The 25,407-nt window shown below is 42.0% G+C and overlaps 1 protein-coding gene and 1 long non-coding RNA gene across 5 annotated transcripts in view; one reads left to right on the forward strand and one right to left on the reverse strand.

Annotated features, from left to right (window-relative positions):
• Positions 1-25,407, reverse strand: part of stox2a (storkhead box 2a) — a 97,809-nt gene that overhangs the window by 17,883 nt on the left and 54,519 nt on the right. For 3 of the 4 annotated variants that reach the window (XM_088639576.1, XM_088639600.1, XM_088639583.1), the window contains one exon: positions 4,730-4,882. In XM_088639576.1, the coding sequence (XP_088495702.1) occupies positions 4,730-4,882 (153 nt within the window). Of the gene's footprint in view, positions 1-4,729; positions 4,883-13,764; positions 13,896-25,407 lie in introns of those variants that run through there. The other variant, XM_088639592.1, reaches the window with a different exon arrangement.
• LOC148677527 (uncharacterized) lies at positions 903-5,159 on the forward strand. Its single transcript, XR_015940135.1, has 2 exons — positions 903-1,058; positions 4,617-5,159. It is a non-coding gene; the product is annotated as an uncharacterized LOC148677527 (long non-coding RNA).

Here is a 25,407-nt window from a genome sequence, read left to right on the forward strand (position 1 = left end):
GTCCCCGTGGGGGGCTCCCGCCTGCAGCTGGAGGGGTACTGCTGGGGGTTTTGAGGCAGAGCTGTTGTGCAGCTGAAAGCATACATGTGCTTACACTTGACAGACTAAGGTAACTGATGCAATAAAGCTTTGTCAGACTCTAGCGATGAGACACAATACATTTGACCTAGTGCATTCTAAAAGTCTTTCTTTTGTCCTCTTTAATTTCATCCTCAGTGCATCCATCTATAATGCATGTGCAGAATCTCTCCTTTTGCGTCTTACTCCATGCAAGTGACTAAAATTCAAATCAAAACAACTGCTTATATTTGCTGGTTTTCTTCCTTAGCCCGGCCCAGTTCATTAGCTCTGCAAGCCGTGGGTTAAGAAAGTAAACGATATAATTACACTCTTCAAACACTATACAAAAAACAAACAATGGATACACATCGATATAGTGGCGAAAAAACCTAACATAAGGACTGGCAAAACATCAAACAACGGAACCCTACCAGAATTAATAGCTACAGAAATGGGGAGGTAAAGCAAATTCCTGGTACATTTCTGAAAGTCACTGAACCCTGTCCTCACATTAAACTTATATCTGGTGTATCGGATTACCTTCATAAACAGCACATGGTTTTAATTGTGCAATAAACCTAGGGGGAGGTTTGCCAAATGTAACTTTATATTCCAGCATTTTCAGGATAATGTAAAAAGCACAAATAGTTTGCAAAGTAGCTGAAATGTTCTCCCACATCTGGAGAAGGAGCACATCGAAATCAGCCCTTAACTCAGGATGAGTGCAGCAGCCTGCAGCCGACTGTGCAGGATGTGCTGCCAATGTTCTGATCTTACTTGATGTGAGGGAAAACAGCTCAGGTTTCAATGAACCCTTTTCACTGCAGTGTCAGTATCGTCAGGTGAGACAGCAATGATTAAACCGCGTGTGAATGGGATCACATGAGAGAGATGGACAGAGCCTGCAGTTCCTTCGTCGACTGTAGAGTGAGGCAGATCTCAGCCAACATCAACAAGAGAGAGAAATCGTCGACCCACAGTCTATGTGCGGTCTCCAGGTAGGGGATTCCACTAACTACACTGTACATACGTCCTCATACGGCCAGGACTGCTGTTCTCATACACACAAGTTGTAAGTGATTGATGGCATACTGTATTTACGGAAAATGGAAACACCACAAAGCATTGACATGTGTATGACAAGAAATCACTGTAAATAGCTCCATAAAACTTGTATTTGTTTATGTCATTATTTATAAAGGTAAAACAAATATCACGCCTGAGTGCTTGTAATTGTGCTGTGTGTCTTTTGCGTTTTTTTTCACATGATTTTCAACCAACCAATCTAGAGAACGTAATAGTATTATTTGCCATTTTAAGAAGAAAACAAAAGAGAAAGATACATTAACGTTAAAAAATGCTTGCCTGGAAAGCTTTGAAGAGAGAGTAGTTTATCTGGCTACACTCCCATTATCCTTACATTCTGAGAGTTTAAACCCTAAAGGAAATCATGTGGAGTAATCTGACTTGGCAAAATATTTCCACCAACAGAAGTGTCTCATCTTTAACTGTGAAAGCAGCCAGAACCCAACTCCACCCTGCCAGTCTCTGCTGTTAAATAAACTCCAGCCGCCGACAGCCAGTTTGGCGATTTTAAACTGGATCTTAAATTACTGTAACAAAGACGCAGACGAAAAGCGAGACTTGTCCAGAAGCGTTTAGCTGTGCTGGGCTGTTCCCTGGGTAAGGGAGGGGCAGTACCTTAATTAAAGTCGTTTAGAAAGCTGATCAGGCGAGAAGACAGAAGACACTTGTTTACATGGCAGCAAGGTCAGAAATGCCAGGCAGAGTCCTCAAGTCTAGGACCAAAAGAATTGTCTGGGAAAACCTGGAATTGTATCAGAACTCTGCCTCAAGGCTAGGACCATGCTCCTAATGAGAAGCTAGCACTAGGAACTGCATACATGAAAAGATGTATCCAGATACACCCAGAGACGGATGGAATCCTAAAGCAATAAAATAATTAAATTCCGCCAAATTGGTCTTCACACATCTTAATCATGGAACAGCTCCCGTTATGTAGTATCCATCTCTAATTCTAGGTTACAATATCAGCACACACCTCTGCGATGAGTACAGAATTGTTAAGTAAGGTTCCACAAAACTGAACAGTATACAGTAAACCTACCAAGAAAAACAATGTGCGTTAGGAAGGTACACTTTTCCGTGAGAAAGAATCAATCGGAAATAAATTAAAGAGCCTCCTGTCTCAAGCACACATGCTGCACACTACCTTTACAAATTTACGACTACCAGATTTCTGAGCCCCACGTCAGAGCTGTTGCCCGAGAAAGATCTTTTTAATGCTGGTGTTAAGCTAACACCTTGGATTCTTTCAAGAAATGGCTGGATGAGATCCTTAAATCGATTAACTGCCAATACGTAATTAACTATCCAAGCAGGCTAGATGCGCCAGACGGCCTGGTCTCATGATGCTCTGTGATCTGTGGCTGCGGCTTCTCACTGTGAATGTGTTTGGTGTGCCCTTTAATTTCCTGTAAGGCTTCTTCGGAACAGTCCAGGGACATTTTTATGCCTCACTTTCTGGATTCTTTTTCCGATTGTGGATTGAACATGAACAAGGTTTGGCTGTGAGGGATTTTGGAATTCTGTGCTGTTAGACATATTCAGCTCCATCTAATAGTAAAAACCACTTTGTATTGTACACAATGTACACCTTTGCATGGGTTTTCCTTACTTTGTTGTACAAACGCATTTATTAAGAGTATTCATTTATATTGAATACTGCAACTCACAACTGGCAACCCACTGAAGCTCAGCAGGTGTGAGCCTGGTCAGTACCTGGATGGGAGACCTCCTGGGAAAAACTAAGGCTGCTGCTGGAAGAGGTGTTAGTGGGGCCAGCAGGGGGCGCTCACCCTGTGGTCCACGTGGGTCCTAATGACCCAGTATAGTGATGGGGACACTATACTGTAAACAGGTGCCGTCCTTCGGATGAGATGTAAAACCGAGGTCCTGACTCTCTGTGGTCATTAAAAATCCCAGGGTGTTTCTCGAAAAGAGTAGGGCCGGCATCCTGGCCAAATTTGCCTTTGGCCCTTACCAATCATGGCCTCCTAATAATCCCCATATATGAATTGGCTTCATTACTCTGCTCTCCTCCCCACTGATAGCTGGTGTGTGGTGAGCGTTCTGGCGCACTATGGCTGCTGTCGCATCATCCAGGTGGGGCTGCACATTGGTGGTGGTGGAGGGGAGTCCCCATTACCTGTAAAGCGCTTTGAGTGGAGTGTCCAGAAAAGCGCTATATAAGTGTAAGCAATTATTATTATTATATTGTAATAAACAAAACCAAAGGCCTTTTTCATGTGAAATACACATTTTATGTGCCAAACATTGAATTTGGAGCTACTCTTCTACCGTGCTGTAATCGAGAGCGTTATCAGGTTTTATACAAATCAGGTATGGTATTTCAGTGTGGGTTGGTCATCTATCAGTTCATTTTAAATCGCAAATTACCTGCCTCATCCAGACAGCTTTGAAAGTCATGGGAGTGAAACAGCACCCCTCCCTGCAAACAATCTTTGAAAAATCCCTAATCAAACAGGCAGCAAAAATTATGTCAGATCCTTCCCACATCCTCAACTCTGAATATCAACTTCTTCCTTCTGGCAAACGTTTTAGGGTTCCCAAATGTAAGTCAAACAGATACAAACATTCCTTTGTTCCACTATCCATTAAAGCTGTCAACGCAAGTGTCAAGGATAAACATAAATTTGACTCTTACAACCCACTTGAGTGCGATATGTTTTTGTGATGTGTTATAAATGTTACATGTTGTAATGTGTTATACTGTACATGTGCAATAGAATGATGTGCAATGTTTTCCCTATTTTTTTGTAATAGTACAATGTGCAATGTTTTTCTTCTCTCTTTGTTTTGCATTCTATTCTATTTAAATGTACAGGAGTGCTGGGTGCCCATAAAAAATTTCCCTCAGGGGACAATAAAATCTATTCTTATCTTAGATGACAGGTGATATGTGTATAAAGCCACAGAATCCATCACTGAGGTCTAGCCCCACGACACAACAGATGAGGCGGAGAAGTGAGAAATGAACTCTAGGCAGAGTTTTTGGTAGGTCTGACAGCGCAGGCCCAGGGTGGAATTCAGACACTCAGTTCTTTCGAACGGTGCGCTGGGATCTTTACTACGCCAGACGTCAGGACTCATCTGAACGACGGCGCCTCCTGTCCCCTGTGGGAAATTCAGGTGCAGAGGGAGGACTGCCACCTACTGGTCCCCCCGACACCACTTCCACCGACAGCCTGGTTTTCCGTGGAGTTCGGCCATCCAGGGAAGTGCGCGGGCCCAACTTTGCTTAGTTCCTAAACTTTAACAGGATCGGGCTCTGAGGTGGCAGCACTACTGTCATTAATCCCTGATCAACAATTGACCCAAGCTCATTCGTCTGCATCTTACAAAGTTTCCCAGCTAATACATTTCAATCCCCACCAAAGTATCGTGTTTGTCGTGATGTACGTAAAATCCTGCTCATTATTATTATTATTATTATTATTATTAATTTAATCCAGGTGATGTTTTCATCCCCAAGTCACTTTGATTTGCTCCGGAGGCCATCATCCTGGAATGAGCCGTGCCCCAGCTGGGATGTGGACCCAGAGCAGACACCCACACCGCTCTGTACCTGGAAAGCAGGTGGCCAGGTGCTCCATCAGCGCCTCCTGGGTGACAGGCTTGCGTGCCGAGTTCATAGCCGAGATGGCCAAGCAAAGGATCTCCCCCAGCGGGATGAACTGTGACTGGCTGATCGGAGACATGCTGATGGGCGACACATCACCTGCGAGGGAAGGGAAGAGAGAGGGCGGTCAGCACACCAGCCAGGTCATGCCCTGAGGGTCTTCATCTCCCCCTGCCAGAGACATGCCACCCTTCTCACCGAAAAGACTGGCATTCCTCAGCCTCCTCACTGCTGTGCTGTTTCCTGTACATAGAAACTTGCAAAGTCCCACCCCCCCCCAACAGTCTTGGGGAAAAAAAATCAATCAAAATAAAGCAGCAAATGTTTTTTCATAGGTCTCAAGATAAAAATGTATTTTTAAAGATGTGCAGAGCATTCCTAATAAATCTGCATGAATTCTTACAGCATTCTGCAAAAATGCCTGGAAACATCAATGGCAAGATTCATGTCCATGGGAAAGAACTGCACTTCTTTTGTGAAATATACAGAAAGAGAGATCTATGAGAAACCAAGATGACCCACAAGAGCTGTATTAAAATAAGCTTGTCATGAAGTTGTCCTCTTTTTCGAGTTTTGCCTTAAATATAAGAGGCGAGTCAAGGAAAGACATTTGAAAATGATCCACAACAGATTTTTGGGACCACTGAATGATGATTTCAAATAAAAGACTAACTTATAAAGCATAGAGGATACAAAACTTAATGTTTTGTTATTAATCAACAACAATAAGAGACATTTCTTTAATATTGCAGTGTAGCATTCTTAAGTTGTCACGGGCAGAAAAACAAGAGTGCTATTCATTCCAGTTCTGATAACGCTGAGCGAGTTTATACTGACACATCTTACTCTTCAGTATTATTTGCGAGCTCCTAAGACCATTAATAGGAAGATGGATTACAGTCTGTAACCAAACACTGGCAATTCAGTTATAAAATGTAGGGCAGTCTGCCCAGAAATATGTTTTGTATACCTGTAACATATTAATAAAAGTGACTTTGCCATGCATCAGCCTGTAGCACAAAGTTTTGACAGCCCACAAGTCATCTCCCGTACAGTAGTTTCTCGCTGGACAAGGATTGTCAGCTTTGATTAATGGTCTCCAGCAAGAGATATTTAATCTCTAGTATAAATAGTTTCATTACTTCAGCACCCATTCTTCAGTCTGAAATTTCTCAGAAGCGGATGTGATTTTCTACAGGGCTGCGATTTCTCCTCAGTAGCCTGCCTTGTGCCTGGGGAGCTTCAGTCAGTATTGTTTACACAAGGCGCAAGTCCTCCACTACTTCTTTTCCACAGAACAATTCCACGGATTTGTTTCTTCCCGCATTAGCAAGCCACTGGAAAGTTGAAGGGTCAGGAGGGTCATGTAGCCTCATTATAATTACCAGGGGTACGCGGATGCAAATATACATTGAAGGGCATTGAAAATGCAATTCAAGAGTATTGTAACCAACAGCATCTGGTGTGTTTTTAAACCCTGTCAGTATATAACAAAGTGTTTTTGTAATCTTCTCTTGTGGGAAACTTATTTGTTCTATTCCAATAATGACATATGAACCGGAGGTGAGAGCAAACACAGTTTACTTTTTTATTGCCTGAACAATTGCACATGCACAAAGCACCTTGACCGCTCTGTTTTTTTAAATTCCCAGTCGATTCTTCCTGAAGTACAGAAAGTCCGATGGCCAAACGGTTTTAAACAAGTGAACAAGTGAATACGACAGAAGGTAATTTGAATGTTTCTTCTTCAGCATACGTCCTGAAACAACTTCTCAAAACCTGAAGAGGCTACGGCAGGGGGCACTGCACCTGTGCTGAACCACTCTGCTTAAACCACGGCGTTTCCTCAGCAGCTGTCCTGGTGATAAGATTTTGGAAGCTCTGAGCAGCAGCATTTCCTTGAACTGTAACAACTAGTCCCAGCACAAAGAGCAACTGAACTTTACACAGAGCACACAAACCCAGGACCGAAACAAGAGCAACTGGAAGTAGCAGCACACATGACTAAAAGTGTTGAATTTAAACCAAGGGATGTGGCATTGTCATGCCTTGTTAAGAATATTGTGGATGAATATAGAAAAGATCCCACTGCTCTGGGTTCAGCTCAGAGGAGAGCAACCGGATACACGCCAGGGCTTAAGGGAAAGTCCTGTTCTGTCAGGCTGAACCTTTTTACTCTTGAACAGAGAAGATGAGCAGGGGGCGACCTTGTGCAAGTATTCAAAATCCTCAGAAACACTGACAGTCAACCTAGAGGACTTCAGAATGAAGTGAGAACCAAAAGCCAGAGGACACAAGCAGAAACCGAAAACTGAGAACAGGAGGCATTTAGTAAATGCAATACTTTCATGTTCTACCTTGCAGCTATATTATACTGTATATTAATGCTATTAATTTATATGTTCTGAATGGTCCTTGGTAGTAACTTTACATAAAACAATAATGAAAGCAAAGAGAGAGAGAAAGGTTGCAAAGCTCAAGTGAGCAAAGAGCCCAGAGCAACGGCTGTGGGTTTGTGTTAAAAGAAGGGTTTCCCAGACTCACAAACGTGCACTCAGGCAGTACCTTCCAAAGCTGCAATAAAAAATAAAAAAGGTTCAAATTATTCATGCACTTCTAGATTTCTGTTAAGAAGAAGAGGTACCAGTATCTTAAAAATAAAGGCTGAAAAGCTGTCTTAAATTGCATCTATAGAGTATCAGTATTTCATAATCTCTTCTGTGATTCTCCAGTTTCTCATGTAATCCGCTATTTGGGCAAAGTCCGGTTGCCTACTCGTTCTTTCTGAAGTAAATGCTTAAAGCCAAACGTGAGGAAATGTGCTCTCACACTCTTCCAGGGCACATGTTTTGCACAACAACATTTAACAAAAGGCTTCAAGGCATGGCTCAATGCCTTCATCATGAAATGCTAAATGTGACTCAGTAATAAAAAAAAACAGTTAATTATATACTTATGAGAATAAGAAAATGGGGTAAATTTGCCATCTGCTGTTTCACCTTAAAAGCTATTCCCTTTCATTTAAAAAACATTTGCAGATGTCAACAATGCAAGACTTACTATAGCTAAAGTTTGGAAACGACCCAAATGTAACATTTTTTGAAACCTTCAGCCAAAAAGTGATTAAATGTTGTACAGTGCTTTTCTATATCTTCACTGTCATGTAAACAAATAATCCTGGTATTTCTCATTTATGTTTGCTAGGATTCGATTATTGATGGCCTTGATCAAACCATTTTCTGTTCATCAGCAGATGTACAACTGGTTTAGCGGGGTAAATGTCTGTCTTCCATGTCTGTGAAGTATATCATGGAGAGCAAGCTGGGGTCTGCGAAAAGATGAATTCCTAATGCAAGAAATTGTATAGGGCTAATAAAGTGATCTTATCTTATCAGAAAACATTTACTTATACTTGTCCAAAGCTCAACACAAACAGCAGAGGAACATCATTAAAATCGTCTAGGCTCCGCTGCTTCTGTTGACTGGTTGTACTGGAACCCGTGAGAAGCTGGGTGACAAAAACCTGAAAAAAACAGCTTCAAGCCACACTCAGAGACCTCGGGGTAACACCACCCCCCCTCCAGGGAATACAAGTGAGCAAAAAGCCAAATTCTTCAGCTAATTAAAACAGATTAGTGAAGTTCTGTCCTCGTTGTGACACAGGTCAGGGTATAGGATGGACAAGTACAGCAATATCTTCTGCTATTTTCCCCTAGGCTCAGAGGGGAATTAGCTGGGTTCCATGCCACTGGTGTTTTCAAGATAAGCCCTGAAATTCCTGCATTTATTACAGCTTCAAAACTAAGGTCAGATAGCAACTGTCTTTCTCCACTGCCCTTTCACTTAAGAAAACAGGTTTTTACTTTCCTTGCAACCTCTGTGGCTTTTAGACCAGTATGAGCCTGTACGCAAAGCTTTAAGAACCACATATCAACACCTAAGGTTCACACAAAATAACCTGGGCCTTTACAGTTTGTCAGGTGTAAACAGAATTAGTATCTTTTCTGACAAGTTGAAGCAATTTTCTTTTTACATGATGGCACAATCTTGGATTTTCAGACATATCTAACATGTCATTACACTGTTGATCACTTCGGTGCTTTGATCTGTGCATGATAAAAACTGTACCACACAGGAAAAGCAAAACAAAGTCACTGATTGAAGTAAAAAAGGTGTAAGATTCTGGGAACTTTACAAGTGTAAACAAGCTGTAGATGCTCACATGATTGAAAAGAAATATTGAAAAATAAATATTTTAATAGAAGAGTAATTAAGGTTTACTATAGGCTCAAAAAAGCAGTTTGTCTCCAGATTTGTACTGCATGAAAAAACAGCCCCTCTGCTATAGACCGTTATCATGAATAACATGCATGAGATTTCAACACTGGTAATCTGAAGACAAAAACATGGATGCTGAAAAACTGAACTCTAACCAAACCTTTAAAACCCAGACTCTCCTGTGAACAGCTGTGTACAGCAGGTAAAACTGCTTCCTGTGAGTCAAGTGCCTCTGATCTAGAGTATCAAGGGAGGATATCCATGCACTTGGGAATTTTAGAGAGATGCAGTCTGTAGGAAATTGCCTGATTTTAATAAGAATTTATAGGGTTCAGAATACGAGATCTCAGCTATTTAAAGTTTGATATAATTTTACCTACTTTTCCCCCCCCCAAACACAGGTCACTTCTTCAGGAAGAAGAACAATATGCACCTATTAATATCTACAATATGTTCTCCAGCTTATTTCAAAAGGTATCACACTTCCTGATCTCTATCTTAAGGCATTTCTCTGTGCACAACCTTCACTGCGGAACATCCATGTGATATGGCTGTCGATATCTGATTTTCTGTCACCCTTCTCACTCATAACCTTTCATATCTCAATCTTAGTGAAGGAAGGAAGCGTTACTTACAGTTTATCAGCAATGCTAATGCAATACGTCCAGCAGGTTTTCGGCTCTCTTTAATACCTCTGTTGGCAAGGACTTGGTAAGAAGTACAGTCACTTGGTTCCGTAAAGCCGGAGGTCTGGAGCTACCCATCACCTGGCACCAGGGTCTGCCCGGCAACACTGGGAATAATCCCCGATTGGCTGCTTCGAAAAAGGCCATGGGAAGTTTTTGGCTTTCAGTTCATCTGAGCTCGCAGTTTCTTAATTAAACTAATTATGTGATCAATCAGTTGCCTTTTTCCCCCAGCCAAGACTTTAAATGACGGAGGAGTTAAAGATAAGAAGGAAACCTGCAGGTGCTGTGAAACGCCAAGCCGGGACTTGACCTCAACTGGGATATGACCCCAGGCTGGGTTCTTGGAGGCACTCAAAGCCCACCTCAAATGGGTAAATGTGCAAAAGAAGTGAGCTCTGGTACTTGTGTCTACAGTATTTACTACTGCTTTATGCCTGTGTTCCATGGCTTCAAGAACCAGTTTCCAATCTTCTCCTTTACTAAGCCCCAGGAAAAAAGGCAGAAATAGGATACCAGGCCTCATCTAAACATGCTGAATTCCTCAACCTTAACATGAAACCGAACACAAAAAGATCATGAGATCATTTTATCATTCATGCAACCATGCTGCGTTTCCTGTGTTTAGGAAACGATGGTGTTTCAGTCCTGAGCCCTTCGAAGCTTCACAGATTAAATGCGTATGAAGCCCCCACCCGAAAAAAAACCTCCCCCATCTAACAGCATTTGGAGGGAATCCCTCATAGCAGCTGCCTCTGTGCTGCTGTGTGAAGGAGGGAACAACTGTAATCCAAGTCACGCTGCTGCGCTTGGGAATTGGAAGCTAAGTTTTGGGGAACCTGTCTGTCGATTCGAGAATCAACCACTGGGCAGTGTTGTCATCAGTGTTCATGGTTTTCAGTCACACAAACTCAAATCCTCCCATACCTGCTGGATACCACAACCAAATCCGCCAGTGAAAAAAGACTACTGTCCCACAGACACTTACAATTAAAGACACTTACAGGATACAGATATTGAAATGAGTTCAAACGTCCGAAAGCTCTTTTCTATAATCTTCTGCTGCTGTACTCTTCTGTCTGCAGTTTTTTTGTTTCCCCTCAAATTGTGACAAAAGCTGGAAACCGTTGCTGGTTTGGACTATTTCTTTCCACTTCAAAGCACGGCGAGTAATTAAAGAAATACAGTGGAAATTCAATTCACTTTTAAAGGCTTTGCAGTCAAAATGGCTGCCACTGGAAAGGGACTGTTTTTCCTTTTTCTTCCAGTACAAATCCAATTTTGTTGGAATATCAAAAATTGGGAATAAGGAACTAATGCTTAAATACAGTCTTCTGAGTAGAGTGTACCATAAAAGTCTCTGATCTGTTGGCAGGATGCATGAAAAAGTGAAGGACCTCGGGTTTGAATCCAGGCTATGCCACCAGCCGATAGTAGCTGGGATTTCCAATAAGAACTGGGTAGATGACAATTACGTAGGGAATATACATTGCCAAGAACGCACTTGTGATCTAGATGGCTGATTAATGATGACTTTACTGGGTTAGCCTTTTCGAACCAGTCAATTGGGGATTATTCCCAGTACTGCTGGACACATCCTGTTGGCTAACGATGGGTAGCTCCAGACCTCAGGGTTTACTTAACCAAAGACTGTAATTCTTACCAAGTCCTTACCAACAGAGGTATTAAAGAGAGCCGAAAACCGGCTGGAGATATTGCATTAGCATTGCTGATAAACTGCAAGTAAGATTTCCTTCCTTCACTAAGATTGTGAAGGAACTGTACTGTATGTGGACAGTGTGAAAAGAGGCGACATGTTTAATAACAGATATATTTTGGACTGGGAGTATCCTGCCTTCACCTCTGCAGGGCCAGGAAACTGCTTATGGAATAGAAAAGGCTTGAATTGTAATTGGCAATTGCAAAATGGGAGTTAAAAAAATGGTAGCACGCTACAAGGGGACCTGATACAAGTATTCAAGATTCTCCAAGGCACGACAGCCACAGTCAACCCAAAGGACACCTTCCGAACAAACAGCGAAAGGAACCGGAGGGCAGGAGTCAAAACTACACGTTAGAACAGGAGGCACTTCTTCACCCAGAGCTTCAGCCACGAGACTGAAGCCGACAATTTGATTTGATTTAATTCAAGTAAAGACTGGACTGGAGGTCCTTGGACCGATTAACTACTAACCACCCTTATGTTCTTGAAAGCCTTATCAGGGAACGTCCAAGTTCAAGCCATAGCAGTGATCCTCTGATAAAATGGTAAAGGTCCTTCATTCCATCCCTCAGATGCCATGAGGAGCACAACCAAGTTCATTAAGCTCACCTTACAGCAGGCTCTCAGACTTCATTCCAGGAGAGCCTAGTGCCTTGAAGTTTCTAACCTATTCAGTCATTAAAACAACGGATCTCACAATTTCCATAAGTAGTTTAAGTACAGTATTAAGTTACTTAAGGTCTTTTATCGAGAACCTTTTTACTCAAACCATTTACTTCGTAAAAAAGCTACTGAGGTCTATGAAACGCTTTAGCTCTTGGTTAGAATTGTTACAATTGTGCAGCCAATTAAAAAATTTGACCAACTACTTAACTGGGAACTTAGGCAAAAACCAGGAGACACTGAGCCATCCAGGAATTGAGTTTGAGACTTTTGTCTTGCAGTCTCTGTAAAGAAAGTCAATCTGATTAAAAATTTAACTGAATATGCCTCATTTTCTTAATCTGCTCCTATACCCCGATAACAATAAGATTAGCAGTAAAATAATTATATAAAAAGTTTTTTTCTACTGAATTTATGTTGTATGCTTTATCTATATGAGAAAACCCCCCAAAACAACTTAACACTGAAAAATATCTTGTTACAAAGATCAGCAAAGTGAAATTACTTCCCAAAACCGCTTCTCTATGTTTCCACTAAAACTGAAATCGACACACGTGAAAAAATAGACAGCAGATCTAATTTGGAGCTGCTATTATCATCTCAGGCCTGTAATGCCCCCTTGAAGAAGCTTAATGTCCAATTATACAACTTTACAACGGTCTCATTCACAACTCCAAACTTTAAAGCATAACATTTCACCTTCCTGAGGCATTTCTTTGACATGTTACCTCGATCTTAACCCAAATTTTATCACCTTTCTAAAAGCAGCACCAAGGCTTCGGTGAAAAACAAATCAAGTAGCTTACTTCCTACTGAAGAACTGCCTTCTCAGCGAAGAAGTGCTATATAGTGAAAATTAGGGACAATAAAATACTTACGCGTGTTCAGATACAAACACCTAACAATAAATATGGATTGTTTATACGCAGGGAGAGTGACGTCATTCACATGGGACCATACCCAGTGCAGAAAGAAGGTGGAGAAGCTAGTTCTTCCCCCAGCGAACAACAGGGGCTCGCAGACATTTTTCCTGAGCAGCCGGGCAAGAGGTGTCGCACCCTCCATGCTACGGTTCTCACTCCTGCTGGAAACCGGAGCAGCAAACAGTGGAGAGAAGACAGCTGAGGTTCTCAAAGTGAATCAGAAGCTGAGCACACAGGCAGCAGCTCGGCCTGCCCTGGGACCCTGACTACCCTGTGCACCTTCCACCCATCTATACGTCTCTTTTCATGCTGGAGTGCATTCACTCTTGCTCCTGTTAGACGGAGGGGGGAGAGAATTCTTGAAATAGAACATAAACCATGATCACTGTCGGAGGAGGAGGAGGGCTGAAGGAACCCAATATCAATCAAAAAGAGAGCAGCAAGGTAATTGTTTAAAACAGCAATTGCGTATGGGAGCTAATGACTGTTTTACTGTCCAAACATTTGCCCTAAAGCAGCAGGTTAACTCCCGCCGAGATGCTGTAACTAGTAAACAATCCCACAGCCTGTCTTTGTCCACACACCTTCACTACAACACCACCCCCTACGCCGTATAATGTATTCCGATAACACTACGTTACAGCTGCTAATGAATGCACAGGGCGGGGAGGGGGGGGAGAGAAAGAAATGAAATAAGATATTCAGTACCTTGGCCTTTTCTCAGACTCCTCTGCCTAATCCCAGTAGATTCAAAAGCAGTTCTTCAGCTGCAGCCTTCAGACAAATGAGCATTCACTCTGGGGTCTTACCCAGCATGCTCTAGCGCACACAAAGGCAAGAGAGGTGTGACCAATCACATTGTGGCTTGCTATGCACTGTTTTTGAAAGCTCCCTCCTCGTAATGCCCACTGACACACTAGCTAGTGGGCGTCCTGCTGAACCTGTTGTTATGGCAACGCATCCCGGTTGCTTTCTGCGGCTGTTTGTTACACTCGTTGGCCTGCCCTCCCCACTCGCTCAGCTAATTAAAAATTAAGGACAAGCGGCCTGCATAGTAGACTCAGCAAAAGCACCTCCTGTCATGTGTCAAGCAGCACGTCTGTGCAGCACACGGTGGCTGAGGGCTTAAGAGAGTGTGCGTATCTGTGGGGGTGGGGCAGGCCGGATTCTTTTGTTATTTAATTAGGAAAAGACTCAACAGGGGCCTGCTGTTTATACAGGGGGGGGCGGCAGAAAAATAAAAGCACCTCAAATTCTTAGTGACGTAAGGCTGTTTGTTGCTTTGCTGGCCTAATCTTTTTTTGCCGAGCGGTGTCTTTTGTCTCAACCTGAGTTTTTTTTCTTCCCGAGACGACACTGCGCAGGACTGGGTACAGGGTTTTGCCGGCGACCGTGCTGCGAGGAGCTTGTGGGCCAAGCTGGTAACGTGGCCCAGTGTGTGTGTGTGTGAGAGGGAGGCAGAGGCTGATGGGGGGTTGGGGGGTTGGGGGGGGCAGGGGGGCATTTCTCAGCACTGCTACAGAGGCCGTAATGCTTGCTCAATTACATGGAGTTTATGTAGCTCACAAAGGCTTTTAATGAGCCTATACACAGAGAGCAGGGTGAAGGCTCTCACATCACTGTGAAAAGCGCTGCCTGCAAGTCGTGACTCAACAGACTGGCGGCTGGAGTATCAGCACCCAGCGTTCTCCAGCACCACACTTCCCTAGCAAGGCAGTCAAGGCTGCGTTTTCTGGGGGACGGATGTTCAAATCGCCACTTTTATCAGCCTTTTCTGCTGTATCATGGGAGCAAATGGCACGTTTCTTTGACTCAACATATGCTGGCTGTGCCAGGCAAGTTGGGAGCTATGCAGTCTCTTCAGCACATACTCCGTGTTCATGAGGTTACTGAGAAAGAAGGACCCCTACAGGAAGCTGTAGAATACCGTCTGCGGCGCAGCAGCAGCAGCAGCTGAGCGAAGAAGACCTAGGTGGGTGAACCGTGAATAGGCAAAAATATTTGAATTTGAAGACTATTATTCTGCCATTAAAAACAAATCAGTATTCCCATTTCCAAGCCCAAACGACAGTTTCTGATCAGTGTCAACAGGGCCTCTATACTTCCTTCTATTTCCTTAATCCTGATAAATTCAGAAAAAAAACATCTGGGATTGGAGTAATCCAAGTCACCCATTGTGACCAGAGATATTGAAACAAAAGAAGAGACAAAGAATAACAGGTGATAAGATCACTGGCTCCTACAATGGGAAGCTAAACCACCAAACCTCTCCTATTGTGGGCTGTTTATCACCAATCTCAATCTTAACCTTTAAGACTACATAAACTTTGCCCTAATCAACTGGGACAAAGGTGTATGAATTAAACGTTCAAAACAATTTACAGTATAATGATGGAAACTCAGTATGATGAATTTTCTTATGGCTGCTGTTGAGAGGTATAAGACATTTATTTGAAGACTTTCATTGTAACAGGCACTTTTCTATAATGAGAGCAAAAGTAAAGGAAAACTAGCATGTGTAGATGGTCAAACAGAAGCATAGTTTAATAATAAACGTTACAGGACGCAGTCTGTGAACTCTGCCAACATTCATCTGCACCTCCACCTAGATATTACAAGGTATAAACAGTGTGACAAAAGCTAAAAAAATAAACTTTCTTCGGATTTGTGTTGGAATCTTTTTGAAACGTGACTGATCCACTGGACCTCCAGCAATGGGGTTTTAAAAACAGTTGCTGTTCCACCAACAATTCCCTGTACATACTGTACAAGAAGTTCCAAGTAAAACACTACTACTACTACAGACCTAGATGGCTCAAATGGCCTCTTCTCGTTTATAATTTATGTTAATAAGTCCAGCTTCCACAGAGATCGGACATAGCACATCAGACAACATCCCCTACAAATGACTACAACCATTTAATTACACTTCCCAACCTCTCTTGCTCAGTGGAGACCACAAAGATCAAACAGCCATAACGGATTCAATTTGAAGCTATAAAAATTAAAAGCTTGAAAATAAAATAAAGTAAAAAATCTCCAAAAGGGTTTAGTTATTGTTGGGAAAAAATAGAGATGGAAATAGCTCATCGAAAATGGAATTTAATTAGTTAAAAAACGCCTACAGAAAAACAAGTTCTATAGTTATATTTATATTTAGCTTGATTGCCAAAGTGTGAATGATGTCATGCTCATGACTCCTCATTAAATTGGTTTAAAAGCAGTATTTCTTGAGACGGAACACTAGATGGTGGTAAGAAACTAATCTCCTTATACTGTATCTACCAAGGAAGGTAATTATTTTAAAATTTTAAAAAATCAAAAACGTGCAAAGTCATTTGTCTTGCAAAGACCTTTTCACTTTCCAAGGGTTCACCTACAGAACTCTTGAATGGGCACCAGTCCTCTCTACACAGCAAAAGATGGATACAAGACGAAGTATGAGCAGGAGCAGCCTTCTGAAACTACAATCAATACATTTTTCTGTATAGAACCGATCAGTGTGGGTGGCATGGCTTCAGTGTCCTGGGTTTGACTCTGGCCTCAAGTGGAGTTACGCAATTTCCCCACATTCCTGTGTGTTTCATGCCAGAGGAGCTACTGAGTCCTCCTGACTCGGGAACGCATGCAGGCTTGACTGGCAACGAGACCTCAAACTGTCCCGGAGGCTTTGCCACCCAAATTATAATTATAATAATTAATCATAATTGCTTACACTTATAGAGCGCTTTTCTGGACACTCCACTCAAAGCGCTTTACAGGTAATGGGGACTCCCCTCCACCACCACCAATGTGCAGCATCCACCTGGATTCCCATGAGGAAGGATGTCGGACTCCCCCTCTGCCTTGACAGGCATGACTCTGGGCCTCTCTGCATGGTGCTCAAATTTCACATACAACGTAAACCGTACAGATGGCTATCAATTGCAAAATTATTCCAGCACGACAGTCATTACGTGCTCACGTCAGCAATGTTATATTAAGAACTGGTGGAGTAACTGTTTAGTTCTGGCTAGAATAACCTCCCTGTTGGTGCTGACAAAGCTGTGCAGGGTGGTCAGAACGGCTATCGTTTGTTGCAGGAGGGAGACCCACAGTCTTCCAGCACTGAGGCTGGGAAAATACCTGTTCCCTTAAAATTGCGTTCCCCGGTTTAGAACACCCAAAAATGTGACCCCAGCTCTCCAAACATCTCCCTGCTAACCCTTTGGGCTTTTACCTGGTGGGTCCCCTAACAAAACGAGCCCTGGAAGCCAACTGGAACTTGGATTCCCAGAACGTTCGGGATTTAAACAACGAAGAAGTGAAGCTTTTCAAAGCACATCGCAAATCTTGCAAACAGCTTTCGCGTCCTCATTTTGACATCACAAGGAATGTGCGACAAAGTGCAAGAAATTGCGCCCAGTGGACCAGGAAATGAAGATAAGAAATGAAGGGATAGAGAAGCATTATTAAATTGCAACCTTTTTTTAGAGGAACTGTAAGACCAGCTTGAACGTGAGTGTTTTGTAACAGCTTGTGATTAAGACCACAATAATTGGCTTGGGGAGGTGTTTGGAAAAAATTCATTGCTAAAAAGCTTTAGAAGCATGTTGGGAAGTTGTAGATCTTAATAAAAAATATCTATCTGCAGAATAAATGACAAAGACGGGCATTAAGCACAGGAGAAAGAACGGACCTAAATCATCTCACGAAGCAGTTTCCAGATCTGGATCTGTGCAAGATCCTACAGATCCAAGCATTATCTTTGACAATCTTTTGGCACGAACTTGTAGTCTTCCTTCCAGGTCAAACTGTAAAAGCAGCACACACTACACTTACACCATCACTGAAACCGTGCTAGAATACATACTGAGATGTACTGTATGCAATTTCACTGCGTCCGAGTCAAACGGCAGCCTCACAGGTAGAAGGCAGCTCATATACAATACAAATTCTGCACTCTGCTGCAATGAATCGGGCACTTTTCAGAGGCAGTGTGGAGCCGTGGCTTGAACTCAGACTCAGGGGGTCATGGGTACAAATCCTGGGGAGGCTGCCGTTGTATCCCTGAGCAAGGCGCTCAATTCAGAAAAAAAAAACTGGATCATAAAAAAGTCATTCACCTTGCAAAGACTGGTGAGGCTGACCACACTGCCTGATTCTCAGGAGTCACAGCACTACCTTTATAAAGGACATTTTCTCACATTTGGTCCTGAGAAATATACTATTTGTACACCAACAATCACATATGCTCACAAATACACCGCAACAAAAACAATTGCTAATCGCTATTGCTAAACAAGTGCCTTAGCCTAGTTTTTAAAAAAAACTCGCACTCAGATATCCCTGTAGGCATGACAACCTTTCCTTCAGGGTGCACACAATCGGTAAGTGGACTTTTCAGCACCAGGCTCTCCACGAAGGCGTTCTCCTGTGTGTTAGTCTAAGCCTCTGTGTCTCCGAATGGAGAGGTGGATTCTACAACCCAATGGGCTCTGGAGTCTTGCAATACTGGTATCCTAAAACCAACCATTATCCATCCATCTCTAGAGCTGTATCCTTTCATTTTTTTCAAAGGTACATAAACCCAGCTGGTTCGGACAATGTAACCAAACTGAAAAATGTCGGGAACCCACAGATGGGCATTGAACAGCTGCAGTTCTACAGCAGACACAAGCAGGAGGAGCTTAAAATAAAATAAAAGGTACAGTTGAGGTACAGTAAGCTCTGAAGCTTGCCTATACAGACTGACACTCCACTCCTTGGGAAAACCAGAAGCAGTTATTTTTAATGTGGATCCTCAGCAGCATTTCTACAAACTCAAGTATTGTACTTTTATTTAACTTTTTAAAAATATGTATTGCATTGTTGCATATTCTGTACACTGGGATCTAGCAGCGTTTCCAGTGAGAGAAGATTTAGCCCTGCCCTGAGCGTTGCAAAAACTGCATTAATGCAAAGGCAACAGAGGGAAATCGAGCATGTTAACAAAAGATGATTCAAAAACAGGGTTCTGCAATGAAAAATGGGTTATTCTCGCGCAGGTTTATAAATTCATTTCCAGAGCTTTGAAAAGTTGTTTTGTTTTTTTTTTAAAAAAAAGGAGTCTTAACCCACATTAACCACAATTTTCCCTTTAAGTATCCTTCAAAACTGGAATTCCTGTAATCACAACTTACAACCATCAAAGGTTCAAAAGGCGAGAGCCAGCATCTGGCGCTGCTCTTTCTGCCAACTGCTGAGATAAATAACTTTTTTCCCCGATATAACTTTTCAGGGAGATAAAACCTGCATGAGTTATGTAGGACAGATTAAAAAAAAAAACATGCTCTTTGAGTAAATGGGGGGAAAAGGTAATGTAATAAATATTTCTTGAGTTTCTGAAGGCTTGTTAACATTTTGCACCTCCTGCTAAGCACATATAGTACCATCCCACAGAGACCACTGCCACCAGGGCATTCCATAGGAGACTGTGTGCACTTTTCTGCCTAGAGTAAGTATTGGTGACAAGGCTGGCCTCCACTTACAAATTAAGCTATGATTTCAAAGTCATAAAACAATCTTAACATACGAAAGGTTACAAATCAGAGGAGGTCATCTGGCCTGTTTAGTTGCGAGTAGCAGATAGATCCAAAGATCGCATTTCGCCTTGCCTGGGTAGAGAAGTGCCAGGTGTTCTTGGCTTTAAATGCACTTGCAGTCTCTGGTTCGCGTTTCCCTGTTCATTCGGAAACTGGCTGGGTTGACTTTATCAGTGCCTTTGAGGACTTGGAATACTTGCATCAGGTCATAGTCTCCCCTACAAGGGGACTCGAGTGACAAATTTTAACTTTCATAACCGAGCGAGCAGGGCTAGACAAGAAAATACCTGCACCGGGCTCAGTCTTTGCCCCCTGACATGCAAGGGGAATTGTACTCCAGTGGTTGCCTTTTTCTATTTGTCAAATTGATTTCCCGCATTTGTTAAACTAAAAGCCAACACTTTGCATCTTGCTTCTTCTTTCTCAACAGGCTTGAGAAAGATTTTGCCTTTGGTTCAGCTCTTAACAGCAACAAAACGCTGGGTGAAATGGTTCATCCAAACCCAACACAGACCGCACTGGTTGCCAGAACCGATTCTCCCCCTGGTTTGGTGGCCTGTATACCAAGCAGAAATCATCCGCTCTCCTTTCATTTATTTCCAACGAGGCAGTGCTTATATGGTATATGCTTTTATTCCTTTGTTAACTTTGAAACAGAGACTAAATTAATCTTTACTCCAGTGCTTCCTGGCTCGCAGCAAAATAATTACAGTAAGTCGTTAGCATATCATGTGAAGAGCTTTCTGCCAAAAAGTAACTCGGGGTCCTTGACTTTACACAACAAGAAACTACGACACAGATGGCTATGATACTGCTAGCCCATACTGTCAAACCAATTAAAGAACATGCTGAAATAATAAACAGTCTAGTAATGAAAAACTGCACCCTGTCAAACAAAGCTCAACAGCAGTGTGGAGTAGTAGACGGAGATCAGGAAAGTTAAGAGTTCAAATCCCAGGTCAGGCTCTACTGCTGTACTGTCGAGCAAGGTACTGTAATTCAGATTGCTTTAGGAAATTGCCTGGCTGTACAATAGGGCACAAATGTAAATTGCTTGAAGTAAAACTGACAGCCAAATTAATCCATAATGAAAGAAGGAGGTGCAGTACTGGAAATGAAAAAAAAAGCGATTGATGAACAACAAATAATACATTCCCACAGAAAACTACTTTGTGAAATCTGCTGAAGCCTAAATTTACACATTTCAGGTCTTAGTCAAGACTGAGGATCACTTTGCCTATTTCTAATGCATCTTCTTAAGCATCAGATTTCAATGTGACAGCGTGGCACACAGTCATACAGTATGTCATATATATACTGTATGTCACACAGTAAAATAATTGAGGCTAACAAAGAGTCAAAAACTTTTTAGTGGAATAAAAAGTGAACTTGTTCATTGCTGCAGAGACTAATAAGTTCTTTTTATTTCGCAACTGTGCATTAAAGATATGCTGTGATTTGTTTTTCACAAAATAACACTTGAAAGCCACTGGGACTACTTTATATCTGGGACACTCGCAATACAGATATGTTTCCAAGACAGAGCGTGATGCTAAGTCGTTTTTACAGGGTCAGAACTAAAACAGTAACCAAAAGATCAAAACCTTAGAAACCCATCTTTTTAAATGATATTTAAAACAATTGTCATTTTTACTAAGTAAAAATGTAAAACTAAAAAGTTTTACTTATATAAAGAGATAGGATAGCAACCACATGAGAATCCCTTTTAATAAATAGCAAAAGAAGTTGCAGAACAGGCAGTGTATTTACACACATTGGTGAGACGGGTCAGACAAGCAAAAGTGCCCCCAGGACTCGAGGCACCACGTCTGACCACACACTTCTCCCTGATTCCTGATTACCACGTGCTCTGATTATCACTGCTCACCCTGACATCACAGCCCCTTGTGACATCACGGCCCCTTCCTTTGCTTGGAAAGCAAGGCTTCGCCTAAATGGTCTGGGAAAAGACCCACTGCATTTGCTTTGTAATCACACTGGGTATCTAGGAATGGAGCAGATGCATGTCTTTAAAACATTTCTCTTCCCTACTCCCACACCGAAGCTTCAGACAAAAGACAACTAGCCTAAAACCATCAGAGTGATTAGTTTTTCACAGGTAAGCCACAATAAGCAAAATCTGAGCTTTAACTGAACTCTGCCCACTGACCACGATACAATCGGCAAACTGCATATTATTATTAGGATGACATTAAATCAATACGCATAATTAATTTTCCTGCTTTTCTTCCCATTTCTTTTTCTCAGACTGCAGTTGAAAACCAAAACAAGTGGGAAACATCGTCAGTATAGTGCCAGACTCAAGGCCGCTAGAAAGCATAATAAAAGAGTTTCTGTTGTTAACACAGTTCCCTGTTGCTGTATTTATATAATATTACTTAGACACAAAAGTGACTAAATTTACTAGTGGAAAAAAGGTAAGTTTATAGTCTAAATGTTTCAAAAGCAGTAGTCTAAAGACACTATCATCTAACCATTTGGATGTTTCTCAGAAGCAGCTATTGCTTGTGAAAATGAAACCTGTTATTTGCTTTCCTAAAATTCTGAATGACATTTTGTTGTCATTAAAATCACAAATATATGGACTTGAAACTCCCTGGCGCGTATCCTGCCTTGCGCCCACTGTATCCTGGGCTGTGCACTAGGTCACGGTGTGTAGTGTCATCACTAATGCTTAGCTTCCAAGCTGCATCAGATAAAGTGCTATAAAAGAGACTTTTTACTGAAGAATCCAATCTATTGCAGTTAAATGTGACAAACGGAGGAAGAAGAGGTTGGGCTAAATTGTACTTAAGAGGTTGTAACTTTTACAAGTAACTGTACACTTCATAGATCACTGGGACCAGTGGCCTTTAAATGTGTTAACGCTGAAAAGTAATACCTAAAACAAGTCTCTTGTAACTGCAATGGATTACCTTTAACAAGTAACTTTCCCCAACTCGGACTCAATCGAATGCCATTTGTTTCCTGCAGCCAAAGGAGGGGAATGTTTTAGAACAAACAGCACCTTGTGTGAGGACCCGTGTGATGAACCTGCTCTTGTAGGAGCGTTGCCTACTGTAAAAATACTCTGTTCTGAACTGGGATGAGATGTGTTTCGGGCCACTTGCTTTCCTTTTACTTACAGTATGTTGGACATAAACATTTATACAATTCAACGACTGAACAAAGTGCAAAGATCTGCTAGCCCCGACTTTCCTGTAAGTGGCTTTAATCAACTACTCTTAAATGCCCCACTCGCATCCTCCTGAAAAGGGAGGACTCCGCTTTCTTTTAAAGGCGAACTATTTTCCACACTAGGCACCAACAGAATGACACTCGAGATTTTCTTTCCTTCCAGTGCAAAATTAGCTCCTTCTTTAGCACCACTATTACAGATACTTCCCCCCCCAAAAAAACCCAAACAGCTCAGGTGAAAAGGAAACGTCGCTACATTACTGAGAGCTGCCTATTCCTGGCGAGTGTGGCAGAAGCCTGCAGTCTGTCCTGGAAGTGCAGGGTGTATGCACAACACACAACACAGCTTGGAATTGATAACTGACCACACAGATGCAGGAAGAACAGGCAAAACTCCTCACCCAAGGTCTCCAGGTGCAATCAAGCCCAAGACAGCCAGACGTGTGCGGTAACCATGCTGATGGCCAACACCACACAACACTGCTCTTCACACGCTCGCGTTTTCATACGGCAGACAGGAAGCTTAAAACCTCCACCACTGTCTCCAGAAACATGCAAGTGCATTGCGACTCTGGAGCACGGCAAATCCCCCTGCCAATCACCTGTTAACAACGGGCCACAATTTCTCAAGACGAGGGCAGCTGAGCAAACTATTATTTAATACACAAAGTTTCTCCTCTATCAAATCATTCACACTTGAGTCCTGCATGGACACAATACCACTTCATCTGCAAGGTTTCTGAATGCTACAGCACAGCAGAGGAGTGAAGTTGAGTACTCGGGAAACCCCACCGAATTCAAAACTCATAACTTCTGATTGACTGGGACCTGTATGAGGCAGCAGGATATTTTAAAAGAAAACGTAAGGAGAGTTATTCAGAAAGAAGTCATGCAGAAATATGTGATAATGCTTTTTACGCAACCAGAAGAAATATCTTCAACTAAAACAACGCACAATAATGATCATATAAGCTTGCCATTTTTATTCAGTCTTAGGTCTATAAAGCAGGGGAAACTTCCTATAAGAAATAAAAAAACCCTCGAGGTTGTCACTATAATCTTATGTATACAAATGCAAGATAAGATAAGATCACTCTATTGGCCATATACAATTTCTTGCATTAGGAATTTGTCTTTTCACAGACCCCAGCTTGCTCTCCATGAGACACACAGACAGAGAGAGAAGCTGGGGGTCAGAGTGCAGGGTCAGCCATTTATACAGCACCCCTGGAGCAGTTGGGGTTAAGGGCCTTGCTCTGGGGCCCAACAGAGCAGGACTCCTCTGCCGGCCTCGGGATTTGAACCGGCAACCTTCCAGCCACAGGCACAGATCCTGAGCCACAGAGCCACCGCTCCACAAAATGTAGTTTATTCCTACTTTAATACGGAAGGAAACAGAGTCCATTGCCGATAAACTTGCATACAGTTTATGCTTAGCAGCTTCAACAACCTGTATTATGTCCTTGTTTATGCTTCATCTGTTGCAGGGATTGTACAAATGCCAAACAAACAATGTTTTGAAAGGTCATTTGGTTTCGGTGTCTGAGTCTGACATGCATGGAGCAACCTTTAGCCATAGCGGTGCCACGTTTGAATGACAACTGATAAAGTACACCACTTTTAGAAATGATGTCACATGTGAAGAGCCTGAAACTCACCAAATCTTTCCTGATATAATCAACACGCAGTCGAGCATGAAGAAAATGTTCAAAGTTATAAAATATAACTTGGCGTACATTCACAAATTAATAGTGATCTAATGTGACTTGCACAATCCAGGGGTTAAATAACACAACAGGCAGGTTTGGGAATTTTGAGGAGTGCTGGTTTGGCAAAGTATCTTATTATAGCAGGCTAAAAGGTTTTTTATAAAGTTGATTCCTTCCATTTGATGTAGGACTTTTCAGAATTCCCGCAAATATGTTGAAATATAGGGTCTGACCTCCAACTAGTACAGTATGTTTAAGATTAGGGCTTGCTGATTATGTCAGACTCCAACCAACATTCGTTCACAGACTGAGGTAACAGAACTTCATCCATCCAGACATAACCAGATTCTACATTAAGAAGGTATAATGTACTACAGTGGTGAGCTTTATTTGTCAGTTGCTTTTATGTTTTCTCAATATTTAAGTCTGGATACTCTGTGCTTCAGGCTTTATTTAAAAATCTTAAATTTCAAAGATTTCCACAGATGGAAAACCTAATATAAAGGATTTCAAATATTTACCCATTGAGGTCAAATAATCACAGCTACAGTACATGCATATGATCCTTAAAAAGTAACATCCAGGGAACCTTTGAAATTTAGGATTTGAAAACAAAGCCTGTAGCACAAGGAATACAAATATACTGTATATACAGCAATAAAAGTACCTAAAAATTCAATAGAGAAAAAATAAAGAGAACATGTATTTGAACTTCTGCTTTAGAATTTCAAACCCCTGCAAATGCACTGCCCCAGCAGCAAAACCGCGATGACTACGTTCAAAAGAAAAAAGGTCAATTTACCTCTTTTCTTGCCACTGAAAACAAGTTATCAGGGTCATACTTTCTCAGCCTCATACAAAATCAGAACAAGCTGCAGAAT

This window comes from Lepisosteus platostomus, chromosome 1 (genome assembly GCF_059453375.1).
Source record: "Lepisosteus platostomus isolate fLepPlt1 chromosome 1, fLepPlt1.hap1, whole genome shotgun sequence".
NCBI classification, from domain to species: domain Eukaryota; kingdom Metazoa; phylum Chordata; class Actinopteri; order Semionotiformes; family Lepisosteidae; genus Lepisosteus; species Lepisosteus platostomus.